The 25,643-nt window shown below is 38.7% G+C and overlaps 1 protein-coding gene across 20 annotated transcripts in view; it reads left to right on the forward strand.

Annotated features, from left to right (window-relative positions):
* The window catches only part of NRXN1 (neurexin 1), a 1,142,850-nt gene that overhangs the window by 543,437 nt on the left and 573,770 nt on the right, over nucleotides 1-25,643 (forward strand). For all 20 annotated transcript variants that reach the window (XM_086701118.1, XM_086701120.1, XM_086701129.1 and 17 more), the window contains 3 exons: nucleotides 1,786-1,908; nucleotides 13,974-14,355; nucleotides 15,614-15,804. In XM_086701118.1, coding sequence (XP_086557244.1) covers nucleotides 1,786-1,908; nucleotides 13,974-14,355; nucleotides 15,614-15,804 — 696 coding nt within the window. The remainder of the gene's footprint in view (nucleotides 1-1,785; nucleotides 1,909-13,973; nucleotides 14,356-15,613; nucleotides 15,805-25,643) is intronic.

Genomic DNA, 25,643 nt, shown 5'->3' on the forward strand with positions numbered 1-25,643 from the left:
CAACATTGGCCTCAATGCTTTTTTTTTTTTTTTTTTTTTTTTTTGCAGTTGCCGAACTAACAGGCTTCCTCTAGTTATTTAGTGATCAATCTTTCAGAACTATTCTGTCCAGACTAGTTTTTATTCATGTATCTGGATTGGATGTGTAATTTAAAGAAAATGTGTAATTTTCTTCTCTAAAGAAACAGAAAAAGATTCTTTGTAACCTTCATGATGGTTTCCTTTAGAGACATGAAGCAGTCCATACTGCAAAGTTTAGCTTATCTCCCTGGTTCACTTTAAGCCCCAGAGAATACTCAACCACGGAAGGCAGAATTTACATCAGTAACATCCTAAGAGAGAAGTCAGGGCTGGATGGATAGCCAGCAGTGCCAGAAGCAAACAATCTCTTGTTGGATCGACTACTGAAGTTCTTCCACTTGGTTTTCTTACTATCTCTCTCTCTCCCTCTCTCTTTGTTTCTTCCTCCTTCTCCTTGACTTTTCTGTGTTCTCCTAAGATCCTTGGACATTGATTGGTTTTGCTGGTAGAATTTGGTTGAAGAAATTGTGAAGCCAATCCTGATCCTGAATCAGTTGATGAAATTCAACGGTGTCACTTTTTTCATTACTTTAGTTTACCAACAAATTCCAGTCCTTGCAAAACACACAGGGGAAAAATCCATCACCAAATAATGTATCTTTAAAAACTTTTCATGATTTTTTCTTAGTGAATCATAGTATCAGATTAGTAGAGATGTTTTATTTTAATTTAAAAATTTTTTCAAGTTATATTAAAGGTTTGTGGGTTTTTTTTTCCTTTCTTTGTTTCTAAGTGGCAAAAGGATGTTTGTCTAAGTTTCTCATTTCACTGATTTCCATAAAACAACTTTCTGAAATAGTATGTCTGTTCTAAGCCTCTATAAATTAATTTGCATAGATTTAATAGATTCACTGGCAGTTACTCTCCCAGGTGGTTAATTTTCTTTTGGTCCTCAGCTGGGAATCCTTTCCCTCTAGTGCTGTTTAGTCTCACTTTATTTTCCTTCCGACTCATCACTCGGACCTTTATTGGCTGTGACTTCTTTTTCTTCTTCATTTCCTAAGAGTCAGTACTCCTATCTAAACCCATTTTCTGTGCCTTCACTGGACTTAGTTTTTAGACACAACATTCCATAAATTTAAGAACTTGGTGAATATTGGAGGTACATGATGTAAGAGTGAAGAGCAGCTGTTACACAATATAGTGCCCAGAGCAGTCTCCTCACCAGAATCTAATCAGCCAGTTGCGCTAGCCTGAAGATGCTTAGCTAATTACTTAAGGTCTGCTCTCTCCCCGAAGTCAGAGGTTACAAGACTGCTATCTACTTCATTAGCGAAAAAGTGTTAACTATAAAGACCAGACAATTCCTTAGGAAAAACAGAAACAACAACAGCAAAAAGTGTGTGTAAATTTGGGAGGCTTCCTGATGCTATATTGACTGTGCCTATTTATGACAACAAGGTTCATTCACTTGTCTTTGATCAATGCATAATGTTAAAGATTCTTCTTAAATTGTCACACCTGAATGTCTGTTAACTTGTCATTTTCCTTGCTTGCTCTGACTCTAATGGGTTTGAAAATTGATCCAGCCAGTCTCTTCTCTCCTTTCTCTCTCTCACCTCTTTCTCTCATTTCCTCCTCTCTTGTCTCTCCTCCCTCTCCCGTGCCTTCCCCCTTACTTTGTCTCTTTCTCTCACTCTCTGTGAGGTTCATTTGCTTGACTGATTCTGAGTGTCCATAATGACTGTTTGGCATATCCTACAGGCAAAGGTCCCGAGACCCTTTTTGCCGGCTATAACCTCAATGATAACGAATGGCACACAGTGCGTGTGGTCCGTCGAGGAAAAAGTTTAAAGTTAACCGTGGATGACCAACAGGCCATGACAGGTAAATCCCCGTTGTCGTTGCCTTTGCTTTTGCTGAAGCTTTAGACTTTCCCATATCTGGCAGGTGACTATAAAACCAACTACACAACTTGAAGCTGATACACACAGTTCATTTTTTATTCCAATGTCTCCAGCAATGATTCCATTAAATAAGGAACATGTTGAATGTTTTTTTTTTTTTCCTCTCAAACAAGCACTACTTTTGTGTCATGTTCTTTCCTATTTAATAATTCAAGAAGACATTATATAGTTCAGTGTTGTGGGTCATAAATATCTTAGGGTCTCATGAAATATTGAAGTCATTGTTTACATGCCAATTTCTGTTCAATTTCTTTGTTATATATTTTGGCAATGAACAGCAGCAAGTTCTACATTTCACTGTCTGGGTAAATTGATAGATGTGCTGGCATTCTGTCAGCCGAACCACTTTTTCATTATAAGCTATAATAGATCATTTCTGGCCATTTACCTCAGTTGGTTAAACTCTAATATTAAGGATGTCAGGTTCAATCCCTGATATGTAGATTCTTAACTGAGGTGAGCCATATAAAAGTCCACCCCAGAGATATAGGGAAACCGAATGAAAGAGGAATCGGTGTTGTGCCTTTATTCTCTCAGCTGAAAATAACTCCAAACACATGACCTACTGGGATGTTAACTCTTTTTCCTTTTTAGAGAACATCTCTAAAATTATTATTTTAGTACATAGCACAAGATAGTTCTTGTGCAGCAGAGAAGTGTGTCCTACATTCAGTCCTAAGGGGTTTCCATTATCAGAGATCAGTTGATTCTATCAATGTGGAAATAGCATGTGTGGGATTTTAACTTTTGAGAGAATCATTTCTGAGTTCAAATGAAGAAAACTGCAAACTTAGGGATCTCTTTACTATCTTATAATTCAATAGCCTTTTATGGCTCTCCAAAACTCTTTTCTATATGTAGGGGCAACTTTTTTTCAGAATCACCTGAACAGCTTTAAAAGGACCAATTCCTGGCCTGACAACACAGAGAATCAAGGAAGAGTACAGTAATTTTTTTTCCTTTTGTTTTTATTTTGTTGTTGTTTTCGGTTTGGGCTTTTTTTCATATTTAAAATCTCTTGAGAGGGGACTCTTATGCAACTGGGTCATGGATTAGCAATTGGAAAGCAAATGTTACATTATTTTATTCTCTGAGAAAGAAAATCAACCAGAGAGTGGTTAGCCTAAGTCTTTATTCAAAATTGCCAGACAGGAGAAGGTTCTAAAGGAACTGTGTGAACCCGGTGAAGGAAGGCAGAATTTTTGCAGGGCTTTGACAAGAGTGTCAACCCAAGTTCAACTAGTTTTGGTCAAGGACGGGTCTTAGAGGAATGAATTGTTTTTGTAGCATCCATTGTCTGGATGATTTGGGTTTTATTAAAAGGAGTAGAAATGAGGAGTTTGTGTCTAAGGTCATATGCAAGAGGTTGTGAATAAATAGTTGCCGGGGACAGGATATGTGAAAACCACAGGGGAACATTCTTTTGTCCCTAAGTATGTCTCAAATCTCACACAACCCAGTGAAGCAGATAGGGCATATGCATTTTCATTTTATAGAGGAGGAAACTGGGGTGCCTGGGTGGCTCAGTTGGTTAAGCATCTGACTTAAGCTCAGGTCATGATCTTGTGGTTGGTGAGTTCGAGCCCCACAGTGGGTTCTGTGCTGACAGCTTAGATCCTAGAGGCTGCTTCAGATTCTTTGTCTCCCTCACTCTCTGCCCCTCCCCTGCATGTGCTCTGTCTCTCTCTGTCTCTCTCTCAAAAATAAATATTTAAAAAAATTAATAAAAAAAGAAAGATGAGGAAACTGAGTTTCAAAGGGGTTAAGTGACTTATGTTTCTTTGAAATGCCACTGTTACCAGAACTTAGAAGAGGACCTAGGTTTGATTTTATTGCTATTATTGATGATTTGTTTTTTTGACTCGTGGTCAAAACCTCTACAACACATACTTTCCACACACATCATGTCACACACATCTTAATAGATACATACACATCTATATCTAAATAGATATACACACAAGAACTCACACAAGAACTGACAATTGGTGCAGTAGATGAGGTACTGAATGTTTGATGTAAGCAATTTATGATCTTGGAGTTCAGAAGAGAGGTTGAGGACCTTGGTTTCAAAGATAGCTTAAAGCAATAGATGACATTTGAACTAGGCTTTAAAGAGAGAGTAACACAGATGATAAAAGTATGTGAGGGAACATTCCATACTGGGGAGAAGGGCTTCAATGGTGCTACACGGACTAATGTTGAGGAGACAGTTTTGTTTGGTTTCATGCATCTATATGGTAGTTGACAGGGCTAAAATGGCCTTTTGCAGCAAATAGGTCAGTTTGCTCAAGGCGTTCATTTTTCGTGGACCTGCAGGTGATTGGAAATCCTGAGAGTATGCTGAGAGAATATGTTTTGAGCAAAATGAATCCTGTGTCAGTGTAGTATATGCTTTAGGATGTAAAGTCTTAAGTCCTGAACTACAGTGGATGAAGAAGGGATAGAAACAAAAGTATGGTGCAACATATTTTGCTAAATTTTATTTACAAATAGTTTCCAGTTTACAAAAAACCCCTCAAAAATAAAAACAGTACAAAGAACATTGATCTATCTTTACTCTTGTGAATGTTGTATCCCATTTGCTTTGACATTTTCACTTTTTTTTTCATAACCAGATGAGGAAAAATTAAATACAAAATGGCCCTTTACCCGTAACTATTAAAGTGTGCATTTTCTACAAATAATTATATATATATATATACCCTTACATAACAAAGAGTTACCAACTTCAGTAAGTGTTGCTCGGATGCAATATCTTTTATCTGTTCTGTTCTCCATATTACAATTTAGTGAGTTGACCTAGTGTTGTCTTTTATAACGTTTCCCCTCTACACAGTGTGCAGCCTGGGCTCGGACACCGCATATAGCTTTCGGGTCTCTTTAACCTGCTTTCATCTGAAACATTTCCAGCAACTTTTTTTTTTTTTTGTCTTTTCGTGACATTGACATTTTTGAAATATATAACCCTCCCACCTTTTATCACTGTAAAGTCACTCATTTTGTGTTTGATGTTTTCTCACGATTGAATTCAGGGTTTGCATTTTTGGGTTGAATTCTGCATTGGTGATATTGTGGCCTCCTTCTAGTATCCTGTCTGAAGGCATGAGATGTCCATGTCCTTTACCGGTGATTTAATTTAACCACTTGGTCAACACGTTGTCCATTTTCTCCACTACATGAACAGTATGTTTTCTCCCTCTCCACTAATAAACTGTCTGTGGAGAGACATTAAGACCATAAAAAATATTCTGTGTCTTTTCAAAATTTCACCCTACATTTAGCATCCATTGAAGATTTTCTCCTGATCCAGTCTTTACTGCAGTAGTTACAAAATGATTTTCTAATTCCAGCACTTCCCATCCTTTCTTCTTTCCTTCCTTCCTTTATTTCTTCCTTATTGGTATGGACACCCAAGTTTCTATGTTTCTCAAATAGTTTATAATTACTTTACTTGATTATTTTGGTGCTCAGATGGTCCCAGTTTGAGTCCATGGGCCAGTGTGAGTCCCATGAAGTCGGTCTTTGTTATATTGTGACATGCCCCACCCCAACATTTTCAGGTTTGTGTTTTGTTTTGTTTTGTTTTGCTTTTTTTAGCATTTTCTTACTTACTTTATGTCATAACAGGATATTCCAGGCACTGCTTGTACCTACCATGCCCCAGTTCTGGAATCAGCCATTTTGTCTTCATTTAGTCAAGATTGATATTAGAGACCAAAATCTGGGTGGTTGATGTTGAGATACTCTCAATGCTATTGGAGTATCTTTGTTTCCTGCCCTTTTCAGTAGGCAAAGATAGGAAAATATATTCAAGGATATACACATAAACCTGAATGAATATGTAAATACACACATGGAACTAAAGAATGTTCCCTTGTGGTTTTCACATGTCCTTGTCCCTGGGTAGCTGTTTACTCACAACCTCTGACACATGACCTTAGACACAAACTCCTCATTTTTACTCTTTCTGATAAAACCTAAATCATCCAAACAGTGGTTTCTAGTTTACAAAAATGCATGTGCACATAATCATGCATATACATATATTTTAGAAAAGATGAGTTCCCAGTGGTACGTCCATATCTACGTCCTTGTTTTTTGACTTCCCCCATTCTGTGTTTCCATGTTCTTTCTTCCATGGTGGGATCCTTGCCCTCAGTGATGTCAGTTACTCATTTCTTCAACCCAATAATGAATCTAGGATAGTGTGTGGATTACTTGAAGTTGCCTATACCACTACAATTAATAAACCAACTAAAACAAAATTCAGGATTAGTTTGTGATTCTTCTCATTTCTCACTGCCTAAGACTTAGCAGGTAAAATTAAACGCTGAGTTTATAAGTAACTTTGGTTATAACTTGGCTTATTTCCTCCCTTCCTTCTTTCCCTGCCTCCCTTTTTTTCCTTTTCTTCCTAATTTCCTTCCTTGAGTGTAGTTATAGTCTCCATTTGAAATATAATTAGTTTTATGTATTTCACTTTAGCTTTTCCTTCCCATTCCTATTTAATTACGTAAGTATGTTGTAAGTATGTACAACATTAACATGATTTTAAAAATCAATGCAACACATTTTGTATTAAGAAGTGATGAATAGGGGCACCTGGGTGGCTCAGTTGGTTAAGCACCCAACTTCGGCTCAGGTCATGATCTCACAGTTTGGTTTGTGTGTTCCTGTCGCATATCAGGCTTGCTGCTGTCAGTGGGGAGCCTCCTTCAGATCCTCTGTCCCTTCTTTCTCTGTCCCTCCCCCATTGGTGAGTGTTTTCTCTTTTATGTCTCTCAAAAATAAATATTAAAAAAAGTAACAAATAGGGTGTGAATATGATCAGTGTAACAAAGAAAATTCCAGAAATGGCCCCTAAATGAATTGCCATCTGATTTTCATAGAAAATTCAAGATACATATTTTCAATTACATAGATTCCAACCAAACTTCTAAGTTAATGAATTGCCTTCTTCAACTTGCAGTAAATACATTCCTTTGTTTACTTAAATGGCCAGGCATTTATCTACCACCAGCAATCATAATGTTAGGAAACAGAATAACAGATATTTACATGATTGTGGGGTGTAGCTTGTAGATGTAGGAACAAGTGAGTGACCTATTCTGTGGAGGACTCCCAAGAGAATTGACTCTGTTGAGGGATCATTTCTAAGCTACTGTTGCAGGTACCTATTTCTGCTCCTGGGCATGGACTGGCTCTTCAAGGCAAAGTTACTCATATTTCCTTGCCTGGTTCATATTGGGATTCTGGCATCCAAGACTTCATTAGGAATTCATAGGTCATTGGTGAGGTTTGGCTTATGATCTGAAAGAAAAGGAATCCCTTTTAGAATCCCCAACTTTGGAGGACAAATATATCCTAAGACATTTGTTTAACATGTTTTTGTTCAGCATGTATTATTAGAATTATAATATGAATCTTGATCCACCAACTCAGGTATGTAAGAAATGGGACATTTCTTAATTGTCTTTATATCAATTTAAATCAGCACAATTTAAATCAACAAGGTCTTAGGGCTCTCTTCTGGATTTACAGGATATTTAATCATAGTCTGTTTTGCCCCCACTCCCTATTCCCAAACTTGGATCATATGAGTCTCCTTTTGTCTTCCCTCTGCACTTGTTCCCACCAAAAACACTTTTTTTTTTTTTTTTTTTTTGTCCTTTGTCCTTTTAATTGCAAGAACCCTGTTGCTCCTGTCCTAAGTGGGTGAATGAATCTTTGCTAATTCCTGCCAGGAGCTGTGGGCTGCAGTCCAGTCTCCCTATGTTTACTAATTCTCTCTGAAACTTTGACCCTGAGCTGAGAGCAGGATGATGGAATGAGTTATACTTCTAAATCCCACCAATATTCTCCTATCTCCAGTCAGTGGTAATCCCATCATCTTTATCAGCCCTCAAATACACTCTGTTCTCTCCTTTCTTTCTTTCTTTCTTTCTTTCTTTCTTTCTTTCTTTCTTTCTTTCTCTCTCTCTCTTTCTCTCCCTCTTTCTCTCTTTCTCTTTTCCTTCCTTCCTCTTTCTTTCTTCCTTCCTTCCTTCCTTCCTTCCTTCCTTCCTTCCTTTCTTTCTCCCTCCCCCTTTCTGGATAAACCTTGCAAATCAGGCTTTCTCAAAAGATTGAGGAAGGCATTGTTTTCCAGCAGCTTCCACTCTGCCAAGAAAAACGCTTTGAGGCAAAATACCTGGCTAGCATTTTAGAATTGAAGGAAGAACACAATATAAACTAGTATTTCAGTAAATTAGCTTGCCATTTACTCTTTCTCAAAATTGCCCAAAGTCTTAAAGCAGAAATTTGATTTTATCCTCCGCTCTGTAGTAGTAAATTTTTTTTTTCAGTAGTGAAATCCAACATGCTCTTTCCAGAGTTTAAAGATGAATAGGAATATAAACCAAGTAAATATTGATGATTCACCCAAATTATTCACCCTGCACCCCAGTACTCTACCTCAACTTTTTCCTTCCCTCAGCTCTCAGCATCTTGCTGCTCAGAGCTAAAGGCAGTTTTATTTTCACATTAATTTACCTTTACTGAGTGAATTTTCATCAAGGTGATTTATTTTTGGGGGATTAGGTTTTGTGAAAGATCTCATGAAAGCCAAAAATTTGTAAGAATAAAAAAGGCTTGACTTCCATAGCATGGGAAGTTTCCAAAATGGGCAGTGGAAACTTGCCACTGAGACTTATGTTTAGAAATGGGATTTTTTTTTCAAACACTCTAGTGTTGAAGCCCACTTGAGGCCCACCATGAATCAGGAAAGCAATTGTTTTGTTTTGTTATTAAATTTTACAGCAAGTGAGAAATCACAGAAGAGGAAAAAAAGAGTAAGGAAAAGCATTAGTCACTCTTCATGCATTTCTTCTTATGTTTTGACCTCATCTTTAAATTACAGTTAAATGTACTGTTAAGTAGGTGTTGAAGACACGACAGTACATGCTCAGGCCAGTCATGGGAATGCCTGCACTTTACCTAGGGTGATGAGGGCAACAGTTGCCTGCAAAGAAGCTTAAAAAGGAAGAGATTCCCTAGGAACTTGGAGGTGAAATTCTACAAGCTATATAAGAGCCCTAAGCAGGGAGTCTTGGGTTTCAGCTCCTCACTTGGTCAGTCTCAAGACTCTGGAACTATGTGTTTTGTGTGTGTGTGTGTGTGTGTGTGTGTGTGTGTGTGTGTATGTTAGTGTGTCTTTCATTAAACAGTATTTACCATATGTAAGCAAACCAGCTAGCTGGGCATCATCATTCTATAATGGAGCTAACCTGAGTTCGCTCCTTGGTGACTTACAGATAGAGTTTACACCAGGTGCAGTTTGTCACACAAAAGAAACTTTGTTTGCAGCAAACATGGAGATCACAGGGAATAACTTCCAAAACTGAGACTCCCTTAACAGAGTGAAAGGTATTCCTTTCCTTTTAGGGTTAGGATAAATATTTGGAAAGGAGAGCTTTGGCATGGCAGGTAAAGGCTTGCTCAGGCATACTTAGAAAGCACGCCTATACATGCCTCGTAAGTTATGGTAATGAAGCTTGTGCTTGCCCTTGGATGGAGACTATAACATTATAATGAAGCTGAGGTAACTGTTAGACAAGGGGGACGGAATATGGGCTTGTTCCAAGATCAGTATAAACTGGCTGAAGTCTTGGGCTTTTGTCTCTGGTAAGGAATGCAGGGTCTTTGAAATAGCACTGGGAGTTTTTGCCACTGACTTTTTTGTCTCAGATATGTTTAGGCCACTTCCAGGCCTGGTAGAAACTGTTAATTTTTGCATTCCATTTGTTCCCTTGAAATCCTTAACTCCTGAGGTTTTTGCATTTCTTTGTAATTCTGGCATCGCCCTGGAAGTTCTGCCAGAAGTGTGTTTGGGAAAGTAGAATTGGTAAGGCATAGGCCATGGAAAACAGCTGGCTGGGGTGGGGGTTGCTAAAATGACTTCTCTTGTGTCATGAAAGCTATGTCTCATTTTTCTTTTTCTGGGGATCCCCTAACTCTTTCTGCTTACAATGTCCCTCCTCTCTATCATCTACACATTATTGGTAAGTCCTGCAAATTATATCTGCAAAATTATCTCATTTCATACACCTTTTTTTATTTTTTCCATTTTTGCTATAACCACCCTACTTCAAATGGTCTCCAGTTTACTATACCTACATCAGAGAGATTGAACACACACGTTCAGGCACTGACTCACGGCATCTGCCTGCCCATAACCCTTCAATGCCTACAGAATATAATCAGGAGGCATTGTGTGTTGTATCTGGCCTGTGACTCTCCTTCCCGTCTCAGGTGAGCCCCTCATCTCACGTACTCCTGATTCCCCAGCCACAATGGCTTCCTCTTTTTCACCTGAATGCCCTTGGCACCTGTTTCCCTTCCTGGAATCCAACTCCCCATTCTGCTTCTCCAGTTCTTAGCAGGGCTCTCTCTCTCTCTCTCTCTCTCTCTCTCTCTCTCTCTCTCTCTTTTCTTAATGTTTTTAAATGTTTATATATTTTTGAGAGAACCAGAGCATAAGCAGGGGAAAGGCAGAGAGAGAGAGAGAGAGAGAGGGAGACACAGAATCCAACACAGGCTCCAGGCTCCGAGCTGTCAGCACAGAGCCTGATGAGGGGCTCCATCCCATGAACCATGAGATCCTGACCTGAGCCAAAGTCAGACATTTAACTGACTGAGCCACCCAGGCATCCCTTCTTTTAATCTTTCAAATTTAACTTAAATATCAGCTCAGGCCCCCCATCCCATACTTAACAACTCAATATCCTGTTTATGAAATTCATAGAAGTTTTTTGTTGTTATTTTGTCATCATATATTTCATTATTTCCTTACCTCTTTTTGTCTGCCTTTCCCCAATAAACCATGAGTTTTGTAAAATGATACTGCTTCTTTATTACCTAATACAGGACCTGACATATATAGCACACACTCCAGAACTTTAAGTGAACTAACAAGCTGATATGGGGCTGGGTGTTACTTTGTTCTGTAGCAGAAATTTAACTCTTGACTCTGAACAAGAAAGTTAACTTGACTCCGAGCAACATTAAACATAAACTAGCTGATATTGTTATGTGTTTGTATATAAAGATTGGATGTGCATCATAAGATACCTGTGCAAACACACTATCCAGGAGGTTGTCTCTCGTTGGAGATTATTGCCAATCCGGTGTATCCATATCCTTTGATCAGCGGCATTTTGCTAATTCCAGACTTTCTTTTCACTCAGTCTCTGGAAAAGATGCTATATTTTTAAATGCTTGGAACCTTAAAAAAACATCTTTCTCCTTCAATGTCCTTCATTTTTTCATAATCAATATATATGTATAATAGTAGAGATGGCTACATTACTGCCAGAGGATTAAACTCGAATAAATTCTGAGGGAAAAAAAAGAGTGTTTAGAAGGCAGCAGTTAATGTCTTCTAAGGCAGTGGATAATGGCTTTTAGGTGCTAATTCTCCCCCGCCAGCAAGCATATCTGCCATTACTGTCAATGCGATTTATATGCGCTTATTAAAGAAAGAATAGACTCTTGAACGTGGGCCATAATGATTTTTCTTGTAACTGGGCCACAGTTGGTCCCAAACTGTTTTACTACCTTTTTATTATTTATGCTCTGCATACATATTCTAACCCTTTGAGAAAAGAAAACAGACATTACTTGTTATTTTTATCACTGAACTTCTCAGTCCTTTGAAACAAAATGTGCTTCCCTATTTCAGAGCTATCAAGAACATGACAGTTTGGGATCATATTTAGTTGTAAGGATTTGTATTTTTTAGGGGGGGGAGCAGGTTATTTCCTTACTACCTGTTGGTTCATTAATGGAACTTTGAAGAAGAAACATGACAGTTTCAGGGTTGAGGTGGGTTCATTGAGCTAGGGCTCCCATTTTACTATAATGAAAAAGATTAAAAAATCAACACAAGGAAGTATGAAAACCCAAGTGATTTTTTTTTAGCTTTTTATAGTCTTCCTTTGTATAGCTTATTAATTCAATGTTTCTGGTGTGATATTTGAAAATTATTTAAGACTCATTTTATTTGCTACCAAGTAAGTAGTTCCCCAAGGAATAACATTGAGGTCATTGAACAAAACACTAAAGAAGGAGAGAGAAATGATGTCATACTAGAAACCAGTAATGCTAAGGATTTAATGGTATTTTTGCATCCAAAAGATGAGCAGTAGGCATAGTGGGGAGGAGGAAGGAAATGAGATGTTTACAGTGGTATATTTTATATTTAAAAAAAAGTTTGTAGAGATAGAATCAGGAAAAAAAAAAAAAAAGTCCAAAAAGAGAGCATGTCAAGGGTATGGCAAGAATGCTGTTACCAGGATCAAGAACTAGTAAAGAGGTGTAGAAATTAAGCAGAATTAAGTACAGCTCACGGGAGAATTTTTTACACCAGTGAGTTTATAAGCATCAAAATCAATAATGTACGTAGAAGTTTTTCTTGCACAAGAAAAAAATATGCCTTTTATATTTCGCTTACTGGCATTTCCTCAAAATGCCAGCCAATATTTTACTGTCTTGATTGAAGACATGAAAATCTGTCAAGTTGGTTGAAGGAGGGCCACATAGATGATTGTTCAATCTTCATTACACCCGGGAAGAAGGTTCAGTGCATTTTCTCAGGGGCTGATCCTGGGATTAGCTCTAATTAATATTTTCATTAATATCATGGATGACAGGATATGGTAAGCTCGATAAATTTTCCAATTATGCCAAATTGAGTAGTGAATATAGCACCTGGAAGAACTTGATTGCAATTTGAATGACCTTTTCGAGTTTTAGAAGAAAGCAAATGACAATTTAATTGGACAAGAGCAAGATGCTAGGAGAGAATTACTAGCAATGCTAAGAGTACTTTATGTTGTACACCGGAAAACAAGTTCACATCTTTGTTTATTTATCTTCCCTTCAGTGGTATGTAGGTAGGTACAGTTATCACTCTAGAGGTAAAGACGGGATTGGGTTGGGTTTTCATGGGATTGATAGAAGAATTTAGTGGAATGGAGAAGCATGGAGACTGAATTGAAAAGTCAATCAATAAATAAATCTGCAACCAAATCTGACTCTAGGGTGTTTAAAAAAGATTGTACTTCAGGGCTGATTCTACTCATAGTCTCAAAATTGGGCATGCCTTGATTTGGTAGAGTGTGCCCAGTTTAGGTATCCAAAACATAAGTGCAAGGAAAATGGCATGGGTCCAGAAGAGATCAACAGAAACTCTAGAGCAGCCAGGAGGCTAGCTCTAGTGAAGACTGTGGGAATTGTTCAGCACAGAAAAGAGGAGGTGAAAAGTGCATATTTAATTTTTATGGTTCATTGTTGAAAGAATAGTCAGCAGCCCTTCATTTTTTCTATTGGGTATAGGAAAATATAGAGTCATTTTTTTTTTTTCTTTAAGAGCATTTCTTTAAGAAAACATGTAACCATGAAGCTGGGATGTATCAATGTTGGATGGAACAATTTAGGACAGTCATTGCCCTTAATTCTTCCCTCTCCTTTCCTTCCATCTATCTTTTCTTCCTTCCTTCCTTCCTTCCTTCCTTCCTTCCTTCCTTCCTTCCTTCTTCCTTTTTTCTTTCTTCCCTTTTTCCTCCCTCCCTTCCTTTCTTCAGTCCTTCCTTCCTTTTTCTTTTCTTTTCTCTCTCCTTCCCTCTTTCCCGTTCTTTCTTTATTTCTTGCTTCCTTTATTTCTTTCCTCTACTTTAAAAAAAATTCTGTAATTTTGCCTAATGAAGGTGATTTTTGTTAAGGCTACGATTTGGACAAAGATTAAAACCTGACCTAAGAAAGTTTTATTAAGTATCCAGCCTTACCCTTTAATATCATTGCTATGTTTTTACCATATGTAACTGAATGTCAAAAGGTATTTGGATCCTTGTATTTTAAAATGTGATATCGCCATGGAAGTCTAAAGTTGGGAGTTTCTTTTAGATACAGAAAAATAATAATACATTATTATTATTGACCTTTCAGGTCAAATGGCAGGCGATCACACGAGGCTGGAGTTTCATAACATAGAGACTGGCATCATCACGGAACGTCGGTATCTGTCTTCTGTCCCCTCCAACTTCATTGGACACCTGCAAAGCCTGACATTTAATGGAATGGCATACATTGACTTGTGTAAAAATGGTGACATAGATTACTGTGAGCTCAATGCCAGATTTGGCTTCAGGAACATCATAGCAGACCCTGTCACCTTCAAGACCAAATCAAGTTATGTTGCCTTAGCTACATTGCAAGCCTACACTTCTATGCATCTTTTTTTCCAGTTCAAGACAACATCCCTAGATGGACTAATACTATATAATAGTGGGGATGGAAATGACTTTATTGTGGTCGAATTAGTTAAAGGGTGAGTATATGTGAGCTCAATGACAAATAAATAAAAATTTGCAAAATTGACCTTGATAACCAAAAATATACATTAAACAGATGTGTTCGTTTCTAAGGTAGCGGGCAAGACTGTGGAAGAATGGCTTAAATATATTTGTTCAAATCACTTCTTGGATATCTTGTAAAGTTAATAGGAAATCAGTAAGTCTTCTATACCTACACTTTCATACATGAGGTACAAATAACATTGAGTTCTAATTATGATAGGCATTCCATGAATCTTATGCTTCAAATGTGGGTTTCCTTACTATGCACACTGTAATTCTACAAAAGCATTTCTACAAATGTATAAAAATTTGTGCTAATTAAACACCTAAAATAAGTAATCAGATAACTTCAATTTCATAAAATCCATTTAACTCAAATTTCATTCTATATCAGAATTCCGTGAAGAATTTAGAAGGAAAGATTTTTGTGAAATTTCCTTGAAATGGTGAGGAAAACATGATGTGTTTTAACTGATTTGAGTATTCATTCATTCAGTCAGTGAACATTATAGCATATCTACAATGGGCAAGAGAGTATACCCGGCACTAATTATATATATATATATATATATATATATATACACACACACACACACACACACATATGTGTGTATCTATCTATCTATCTATCTATCTATATACACCACTTCTGTGCACATCTAAGATTCTACCAAACTGGAGCCACACATGTAACATGCAACCCTACGGAATATAGGTGAACACATAAACATCGCAGAGAAGCATTATGAAAAGTTGCCTCAGATGATCACGTGCTAAGGTCAGGACAGTCTTTTAGGAAATCAAGAAAATGTATGAGGGGGGGGTGGATATCGGAGCTGAGTCTTGAAGGGTGAGTGCACATTTCCCATCTAAAAAACAGGCATTTAAGATGAAGGAAAAGCAGGTACAAGAAACTGGCAAAAGATGGGGTGTAGGTGGAAATAGAGAATGAGTAGCGAAAGGTATTGACCTTCCAATGTCATAAAGTGAGATGTAGACCATGATTTTGAAAATAATTTTCACTATTTTCATGCAGACAATGAATAATCCTCCTTCTAAAACAGTAGTATTTCTTACCTTCTTGTTAGCTGAGCCTATATACAGCTCACTCAGATTTCTAACAAGAATGGAACCACATTAAAAAAAAAGATCTCCATTTGTAATATCCAGTTTGACTCCATCAAAAATTCAAAAAGTGATGACATTTCCTCACCTTCGCTTTTTTCCCAGGTACTTACATTATGTGTTTGATTTGGGAAATGGTGCTAACCTTATCAAAGGGAGCTCAAATAAACCTCTCAATGACAATCAGTGGCACAATGTGATGATATCAAGGGACACCAGCAATCTCCACACTGTCAAAATTGACACGAAAATCACAACACAAATCACTGCGGGAGCCAGGAACTTGGACCTTAAAAGTAAGTTCACACTGCGTCGGAGTAACAGGCACGAACCCACATGGTCTCCACTCACAGGACGAATCCTTTGTTTTGGAGTGTGTGTATCTACTGTTTGCCAAGAGTGATCAGAGTTTTATGTCCAACACATAATTAATAATACAACATACAAGCTTGTGCTCCCCTTTAATGTGGCAGAAACATATGTATATTTAATAGCTCAAAAAATGCAATCTCTAAGAATGCATGCATGATTAAAATTTAAAGAGAAAACATGTTCTTAGTCTTGATATTATAAAGACAAGTAGGTTGTTTGCAAGTTTCTTTAGTCCCTACAGTTTTTAATGGATTTAGGGTCAAGTAACTAGATTCCTAAGGAGTTTCTTCTAGAACTTACTAGTTTTCTTTCATTGGTGAGAGTTCCTAGACTTACACACCCTCTGACCAACAGGGGTCTGAGCCTGGCTTACACCCTTGTGTCTCCAACAGTGAATTTGCCCCGCCCTACCCGTATGCACACAACATACACACATACACACACAGGCACACACTAATAGGAATGTTTCTTTCACCAGCTGCTAAAAAAGTTTAACAGACTTTGTCCTTCCCTATCGATACTCGCTTTCTCAAGTGAGCAAGACAAATGCTTAGAAAACATGTCAGTAACAGAAAAAAATAACAGAAGTTTCTATTTGAGTGGGCCTTTGTTATTCACTAAGAATATATCCATACATGCCATCTTGTTAATACTGCAACAAGCACTGGACGAGGTATTATTAGCATTTTATTATGAATGTAGGAAATCTGAGCTTTGAATGGCTTGCCCAGGGATGAAACAACAGCCACAGTAGAGTAAATATACCCACCCCGCCCCATTTCTGACACAAGCCCCCTGCATTGCCCCTCTACCCTGATGCATCCCAAAGCCCTGGAGGGATCATTGTGGTCACATTTTTGCTTGACAAGAGCTGTTCATTTATATTGATGGGTTCTTTTCCTTTGACTCATAAGATAAATACACGGGGAAGTTAGAGAACTGGAAAGAGAAAATCCAACAGAACCCTTTCTAGAAAAAAATGGTCTTTCGAAAGAAGACAGAAAGTAGAAAGAAGAAAGAAGAAAGAAAAGTATTTCATGTCCTATAATTGCAGAATATATTTACAGTCCCAGGAATATATTTATCCAACGCATAAAATGTGTGATAATGGCTGTCTTCCTTCTTTCAGAGTGGGCCTCTTGTTAACTTCAAAGTGATCCTGTTTGTGTCCACACATCTAATAGCTTAGCTCAGAAAGGAAAATGAGATTCAAAGGAAATGCTGTTTAACAGGCTAAAGCTCTTTATCTTTCTTCTCTCTGACTAAAGTGAATGGAATGAGTTTTCCATATTTTCCTATTTAATGAATACTCCTGTTTTACACAGTGGGTTCAGGTGGTAATTGTCAAGGGAAAGGAAGACATTGTGACATTCAATGTGCTGGCCATGCCAGCCACCAAAGCTAAACCAAAATGGCGTCCTGTTTGTGGAGAGGGAGACCTCAGTTAGCATAAATGGCTGTCGCTAGAAACTGTGTGGGATGCTAAAGTGGCTGGAAAAGAAGCAGTTCATGGCTGATTGAAGTATATGACATGCACAGACCTACATAAACATTTGGGGTATAGAGAAGTAGTGCAAGGCAATGTGCTATATCTTATTGGACAATTAGGACAGTTTCCTGAGGTAAATATTTGTTTAATGCTCATTAAAAATGGAAGTGAGGGTAATAGAAGGCTGTGGTATAGGATTCTTTCTGGTGTTGGAGGGGACCTTTACAAATCTAACTAACCATCAGGACCTATTTTTATTAAAACATTGAATGTTTCATGATTCTGAATGTAAGAAAGGCTTTAGCCACAATACAAAAAATAAAACTATGAATTGAAAATAGCATTTTATATTACATTAAGATACTAAGTATTGAATTCTGATTGAGTGCATTTGCCTTTAAAATACCCCATTATTTAAATTTGAAGTGAATTCCCCAGGTGAATAGAGATTCTATACCAATGACTGCACCCCTTTACTTTGTGAAGTTCCTATGTGTTTACACATTTATCAGACTATGCCAAAAAGTGAAAGCAAGTCCCGGAAATTAAAGCATAAAAATTAAAGGCCAAAGCTGTGGGCTTGTAAATTGAATGTGTGATCCAATGGCAACGATAACCCCAAGGAAGCTCTCTTGCCATGTGTGCCACTGACTAGAAGGGGCTTAAGAAGAGAGCTTGGTCATGTAATGACACATTTCCTAGCTTCTGTCATTACCACCTTTTGGTATGCGTAGTGAGAGGCATTGGTCAGATGAGAAATACTGACAGAACATTTCCTCTGTGCAAAGAAGGGAGAGGGCAGTTTTGAAGAGGAAGAAAGTGTTCCTATAATGGAAAGCTTTCTGTTCCATAGGGAAGTTTGACGTGGGGCATTTACAGGACAGAGAAGAACAGGATGCCTACAGCCATATCAGGCCATTAAAACTAATCTGGTGGCACCAGGAAGAGCGTTAGAGGAAGGTATTGTTGAAGAATGAGTAAAACAACTAGGCATTTTCTCTTCTCCACCTGGATGCCCACTGGAATTGGAGGTGGGCTGATTGATTAGGAGACCATCCACATGAACTCTTCACTCTGAATTGAACAGCATTGTTTTTCTTAGCATGCTAGTCATGTAGAATTCAGGCATTCTAAATACAGGAAAAATGAAGGGTGACCTATTTTTGGTTGATGATTTTTATTTCATGTATATTTTGCCCTTACAGAATTGTAAGAAAATTATCATATTTATTCTATACTCCGCTTAAAGTCACTGCCATAATCTTTAGTTCTTCTCAAAGTGAGTTCAACCAGCTCCACATTAGAACCATGTGACAGGGTTCACGAAATGCAAGTTTCTGGATCATGCCTCAGACAGACTGAAGCAGTAACCATTCGACAGTAAAGTGTAGGAAATGGCAAGTGTCTTTATTTTTGAAGAGCACACACTAATCTTGATACCATTTTTTCAGAACCCTCAAAGAATGCAGTGTCTACGTTGAAGCAAAATTTAACTCATTTTTGAGTTTAGTACAGATCCTGGTTTTGTTTTTACTTTAGGATTTTTACTTTTGTTTTGTTTTGCTTTATCAGGCCTGGGTCAAAGAGGTATTGATTGCTTCAGGGTTCTTGGAAGTTTTTATTTCTCGCGTTACCATACCATAAAAAGACACTAGAGGGCAGCATCAGTCCGCAAAACCTGCCTTATGGGACTGAGGTTGGGGGAAAACCTCAAGAGTCCTCTTGCGTGAGGAAGCACAAATTCTTTGTTTTCAACCATCTAATAATAATATTTTGGGCACTGATAATAATGATGCTTTTATCCACAACTCTGATTTATATAGACAGAAATTTAATGTATAAATTTGCAAGCTAGGGACTCTTTATCCCATTCCCCACCTTGACTCAGATGGAGATGGTCAGCAATGGGCGGGAGTCTAATGATCTTTTTCTGGGAAGAGGAATTCCGTGCAGGTGACCTTGTTCAAATTATCTTTCGTGACACTGCTGAGTTCTCAGGGGGTTCTGTGTCTCTCCCTGCTGATACAGTTTTGCTTTCATCTTTATTTCCCAGCTGTTTGTATTCTATTCCCTCTGGCTATTATGTACAAGCTGCAACATGCAATGAAAAGAGCAGCATAAATTTGCTCTCTGCATTGATTTCCTAGCACAGCTGCACGTTCATTGTGGGACTTCTGAGTCCTGCCCCCTTTAGAGAGATAAACGGTTTGTGTAATTCCTCTGTATGTTCTGTCTTCGGCAAACTTGTATGTTTGCGTATGTATGTATATGGGAAGGAGCTGATATTTATTGACTTTCTACTAAACACTAAATAGATTTAAATGATTTATTTTATATCATCCTTATGGTTAACCCGGGTATTTGAATTAAGGTCAGCCTTGTTCATTCATTAATCTAGTTCAAGAACAAAGATAGGGAGGAAGGACTGTCTTTGGCCCCCATCTTCCATGGGTACCCTTCTATAAGGCATTAAATTTACTCTTGAGAAAATTGAGGATAATTTACTTGATAGGGGAAAAAAAATTCAAGGTGGAGTGAATACAGTGCCCTCAGGTGGCCACTTAGCAAACTACTTACAAGTGATTAATTCACCTATAGACCCCATCTAGGTCAGCCCAGGCAGAGTCAGCCCTTTGTTCTTCCACTCACACTCTGATTCCTTGCCCCCCTCCCCCCCTTCCTTCCACCCCGGGGCTTTGAGCAAGCTTTCCCTCTGTCTTCCAGTCTTGTCTCTTCCCTCCTTTTGACCATTATTTTTTAACCTTCTTGATATTCTTCTTTAAATCTTACTTTGAACGCAGCCACCTGCTATTGTTTATTCTGCTACCAAGCCACTAAAAGTTTCCATAATCACAGACAACCCAACCAGGGCTTTCCTTTCAAATATATTCATTCTCTAAGCAAAGATTGAAGATGAATAGTATTCTTGTTCTTTTCATCTTGATCACACACCAGTCTCTCTCACTCAGCTACCTACCCTCTGCAATCCTGAATATAACACATGCCCCCCCTTCTCTACCCTTTAATGTTGCCATTTGACATATCATCACTTCCGTTCTTTAGTGATCCAATTTTATTCCCAAGTCCTGATCATATTTAAACATACCCGGGCTTTGTATGTTCAGCCCATATGGCATCTGATTGCTGGCTTGCCTTGCCCTGTATTTGATAATGTACTTGAAAAGAAACTTTTAGAGAAGAGTCCAACTTTGAGCTTAGCCTTAAAGTAGGAGATAGGGCTGAAACTGGAGGCAAGCTCCTGTTGTCCTGTTGGTTAAGCTGTCTTTATTAGAACTCTCTCTCTCTTTTTAATTTATTTAAAAGGAGCAGAGATTTAGTCACATTACTTTAGTTAATGGGAGATTATTTTAAGGATCCATTAGGAAGAGAGACAAGAAATCCTTTCAACTGCTGAACAATGAGGCAGCATAGAGAATAAGAACTTTGTTCTGATAATCATACTGGAATCTCAAGAGCAACCCTCCGGGACGAATATCCACTGCTCCCCAATTCCATGCTCTCCCACCGATCCTTTCTCTACTGGGTCTACCCCCACTTAGATATTTTCTGTCTCTGCTCCCTGGCTTCTCCTATTCTTGACTTCTGCCTCATGGCTTCAACCTATTGCTTTTGTTCCTGTGTGCATTACCACCTTGTCTATCCCTCTCTCTTCATCTCACTTTCAAATTCCAAAAGATGGGATCTCACACAGTGAGTGACCTTTCTAGAAAACAAGTTCATTGACTTTTGCCCTGCTGTTTTGGTCAGGCTCCCTTCTTCAGGCCAAGTAGCTGTAAACACAGAGCTAGATTTGCATTGGCATAAAACCTGAATTTCAAAGATGATCCCTGGGAAGAAGTCATGGGCTGGAAGGCTCTCCGAGCTTCTTAGGAGGAAGGTAGGTGATTTGCTTATTCAGAAGGGCCCGAGTGTCATGCCAGAGTTGAGGAGCAGGGAATTTAGGGGTTTTAAGCAGGAGAGCATAGTTCATGGTGCATTTTACAGTCATTCCTTTGGCTTGGAGGCAGAGGATGGGCTCCAGCTGGGGGAAAGAGACCACTTTGAAGGCAATCATCACAGTACAGAACAGAGATAGTCAGTCTCCGAGTATGTAAAAGTAAGACTTGACATTTCTATTACTCCATTTCCCACAGGAGAATGAAAAGACCATTAGACATGTGAAGTGATTGTCTCCTGACCTCTCCCCTGAAATCAGGCTTGGCAGAAATCAGGCATGGCAAAAATCAGTCTCAATCTGATCTCTTTCCTGCAAGGCCTTTGTCATTGTTTCAGTCTCACCCCCACTTACAGTGGGACGTCTCCCCCCCTCCATGCCCAGCTGTCTTGGACCTGCTGTCTGACCTTGAGTGTGGAAGTCCCTCCATCTTCTTCCTTAGAATCCTTGGGCCAGCTTCCATAAGTGAACAGAATTAAAGTTCTGTATTCCCTGTGAACAATTCCCTGTCTTCTTTCTTTTGTATTCCTCAACCCATTGTACCTGTTTTGGTACCTCATCTACACTGGGCATAGATTTTCTGTTTAGGTTTTTCTCTTCCCTCTACATCTATTATCTGAAGTTTATCTTCTCACCATTAGGATCATAGGAACTTAGAGCTCAAAGTAATCTTGGAGACAATCTGGTCTGACTCGTTTCTTTTACAGATGAGAGAAGTGTGCTCAGGGGAGAAGTGCCAGCACCGCCATACAGATAACTAGTGTTTCTAGATCTGGTCTTCTAATTCCCAGTTTAACACTTTTTACAACAGGCCAGGGAAGATGAGTTTTATTGTTCATAGCAACTCAGTTGACTGCAAGCGAAAGCCTCGAGCAACATGCTGAAAAGAAATCTGATAACTTCTTTGGACTTATTGGAAAACACTCTCCATGTGGTTGGCCATCACACAAGATGGAGACTGGTGGTGTAGGGATCACCTATTTGCTTTTTATTTCTGGTGCAACCTTAAACACCCTAACCCTTCCAACCTTGCTTTGGGAAAGGTGATATAGGTGCTTGAAGTCCTGATGCTGGTTTTTGCTCACCCCTGACACTGGCTGAGCTCTAACAGCCACAGGCCTTGGCTTGTGTGCTTGGAATAACTGTGAGGAGGTCATTTTCCAGGAGAAATAGCCTTCCTCAGTCCTCCCATGGCAAAGCATGGGCTCCTGGAAATCTGAATCCAGTTCAAAAATGCCTTTTGGACAAGGTGCCAGTTTATCATGTCCCAACAGGACAGCAATTAGACAAGCTCTACAGCTGGTGACATTTATGCTGTAGAGGAGAAAGTGCCTATAGGTGGTGCGGTGGGTTCTTAGGGATCAGATAATGCTCACAAGACCCCAGCCTCATTGTAGCTAGGCCTTCAATACTTGTCTCTCTCCAGTATTATCCAGTATATCTCCAGTATATCCCAGGCCAGGGATGAAGCTGAGATGTCTTCTTGAAAGTTGAATAAGCTTGGCAACATCTTTGTCACTGATGAAGTACTTGAGTCTTTAGAGTTTTCGTAAGCCAACCTCTTTTCTTTTTTTTCTTTCTTTCTTTCTTTCTTTTTCTTTTTTCTTTTTCTTTTTTTTTTCTGAAGGGAGACTTCAACAAAGGTCTTTGGAGGTAAATTAAAAAAAAACAAAAAACACAACATAAATCCATTCACTAATTCAGTGAAAAAAAGGAAAGTTAGTCAAAGTGTATCATTCAAGGAACCCAAGGACAAGAAAGAGGAAGTTTAAAGCTAGACTTCATGAGATCCCCATTTGGGAAACCTGTCAGCACCAAGCCAGCATCTTCACTCTCATGGTCTCCACAGAGGCTGTGAGATGTCTTCTCGTAACTTTCCAACAAGGCGTTGGCGTTGTTATTCTCCCTCTCAGTGCACTGGCTTTCCATGTTTTCATAGGCATTGGAAAAGGGACTCCCCAGACCTGGATTTTCACCTTTGGTGTTCAAATACTGATGAGAGACTCACTTGAGTTTAGGAGCCATAGCGCCAAATTCTTAGAGAGTAAGGTTGATTGGAACATATGTGCTTCCTATGACCAGAATGGGGGGATAGTAGGAGGCAGGGTCACCCTGTGGGTGTAGGTCACCCTATAGTTTTTAAAGGTGATCTGTAATCTGCTTTGCAAAAATCAAGTTGGTGTGTCTGCCTTGCTCTGGAGCAGGGGTTAGGGGTGGGGGCTACAGCCATCAAGATGGTAGATAACAGGGCATTGCATGGCACCAAAATGTTCAGATGACTAAATTTATAAGTGCTTGGGTGCACAAAATTATTCTGTGGGTGGAGAGAGACTATGTTGATCTGGGGTCAGAACAGCACATGGGATACAAAAGGCAGAAGCAGAAGTCACAGGCTCACTAGATCTTGGGGAAACACAAGGGAATGAGAATGCTAGATTTTTATCCTCTGTGGAATTGGAAAGATTTAAATCAGGCTCCTCTAGATCTATAAAGGACAGAGAGGCCATGGCTGGCTTGTAGGTAATATTACATGTGTTCATTATAGATCTCAAAAGTAAATATCACTGTTATTTTCAGTGGTTGTTCTATTTAGTTAGGGTTTAGTAATAATGCAGATCCAGCCATCTTTTTCTGTGACCCAAAGGAAAGCTAGTTTCTCCCCCTTGATCCTGAACAGTTTCTCTTGAGCCATGGTTCAAAATTGGAATAGACTGGAAAGTTAGGTGGGCTTAGTACAAAGTTATCCCCCACTACTGTAAAGATGCTTCAGAGCCAATTCTGCCATCTTTACTCTTGTAGGAAAGCACATTTTTTAATGGCATCATGCTGCTGTTGGCCCAGTATTTTCACACACAGGAAGGTACTTCCATTATTACTTTGGAACTGCATTAGGTCAATCAGCCTTTCTTGTTAATGCCACAGTAATGTGGTTTTCTGTTTCTGCTCTTAAAAGGGGCCCTTTCTTGACCTTCACAATTAATTATTGTGGTTTTTCCTGAGGATAAACAAGAAGCAATATAGCTTTGTAATTAAGGACCCAGGCTTTGGGGTCAGACCGACTTAGGTGAAAAAGCATCCCTACTATTTATTTTATGTGTGTCCTTAGCCAAGGTACCTCACTATTCTCTCAATCATCTTGTACTCTTTGCTAAGCATTAGCTAAGAGATTTATCTTAGTAGATTATCTCTTTACTTTTCATGACAAACTGGTGAGGTTGCTGTACTTGGCTCCATGTAACAGATGATGAAACTAAGGTAAGGTTTGGAGAGATTAAACATCTCACCTAAATAATAATTATAGTGATATTAAATAGCTATAATAATTATTTTAACCTGTTTCTGAGAGCTTATCATATGCCATGCACTATTATAAATACTCCACTTATGAGATCTCAATTCTTATTATAGTGCTCAAGATCAGCCAAAATGTTCTTTGAAGCTCAAGGGTTTGCAAGGAGGGGACTCGTAAGGTCCACCTGGATGTGACAGGTGTTGGCAATATTTAGGCCACTTTTTCCAGCTTTCTTATAGTTTGCTTATTAGCATTCTTAGACAGGCTGCATGAGGCTCCCCTCCCTCCTCTGCCCCGACCTGCCACCCCCCTCCATCAAGCACACTGCTTTGATTTCCTGCCACTGGTTCCCCTTGGAAGCTTCAGGACTATAAAAAGACTTCTCCGAGCACTTTAAGGTCGTGTACTAATGTACTGTTATTTCTAACACAGTAGATCTTTGGCATTTATAAATTTGACACGCATGGTTCCATCTATTTTTGAGAAACTTGATGGTCTGGGATACGATTATCTGTACTTTTGCTCAGACACGAGTTTGAATCATGGACAACAACAGAGTTATATGCAAAACTGAGTGTTGTTGCAAGAGACACTGTCTACTGGCCTGGCATCTGTCTTTGTTCTCTGTTCAGAGATGCATCATAATAAACTGCCTTCATTAGTGTCATCATCATATAATTAGTAACTTAATAAATAATGTCATTTATTGAGTACCTATGTGTCAGACACTTTGCTAAGGGCTTAAATGTGAAATCATTAAATTTAATAAGCATCATGTTCAAATACAATCAAGCTACATGTTATCTTTTACCTCAAGCCATCTCTTCAAAATGTCTTGTATTGTGTATATACGGGCTTAGAAGAAATGTTTGGGCTCACTGTTAAGACAATTCTATAATCATTTTACACTATAAAACATAATTTTAACTCAAAGTTTTTAAAAGTGGCCAATCTAAGTTATTAATCAAAACTGAAAATAGGGGCTGCCACCTGCTTTGGCCAGTCACAGGCAGGACAGGGGGCATGT

Source organism: Puma concolor, chromosome A3 (genome assembly GCF_028749965.1).
Source record: "Puma concolor isolate L17-30 chromosome A3, mPumCon1.1.hap2, whole genome shotgun sequence".
NCBI classification, from domain to species: domain Eukaryota; kingdom Metazoa; phylum Chordata; class Mammalia; order Carnivora; family Felidae; genus Puma; species Puma concolor.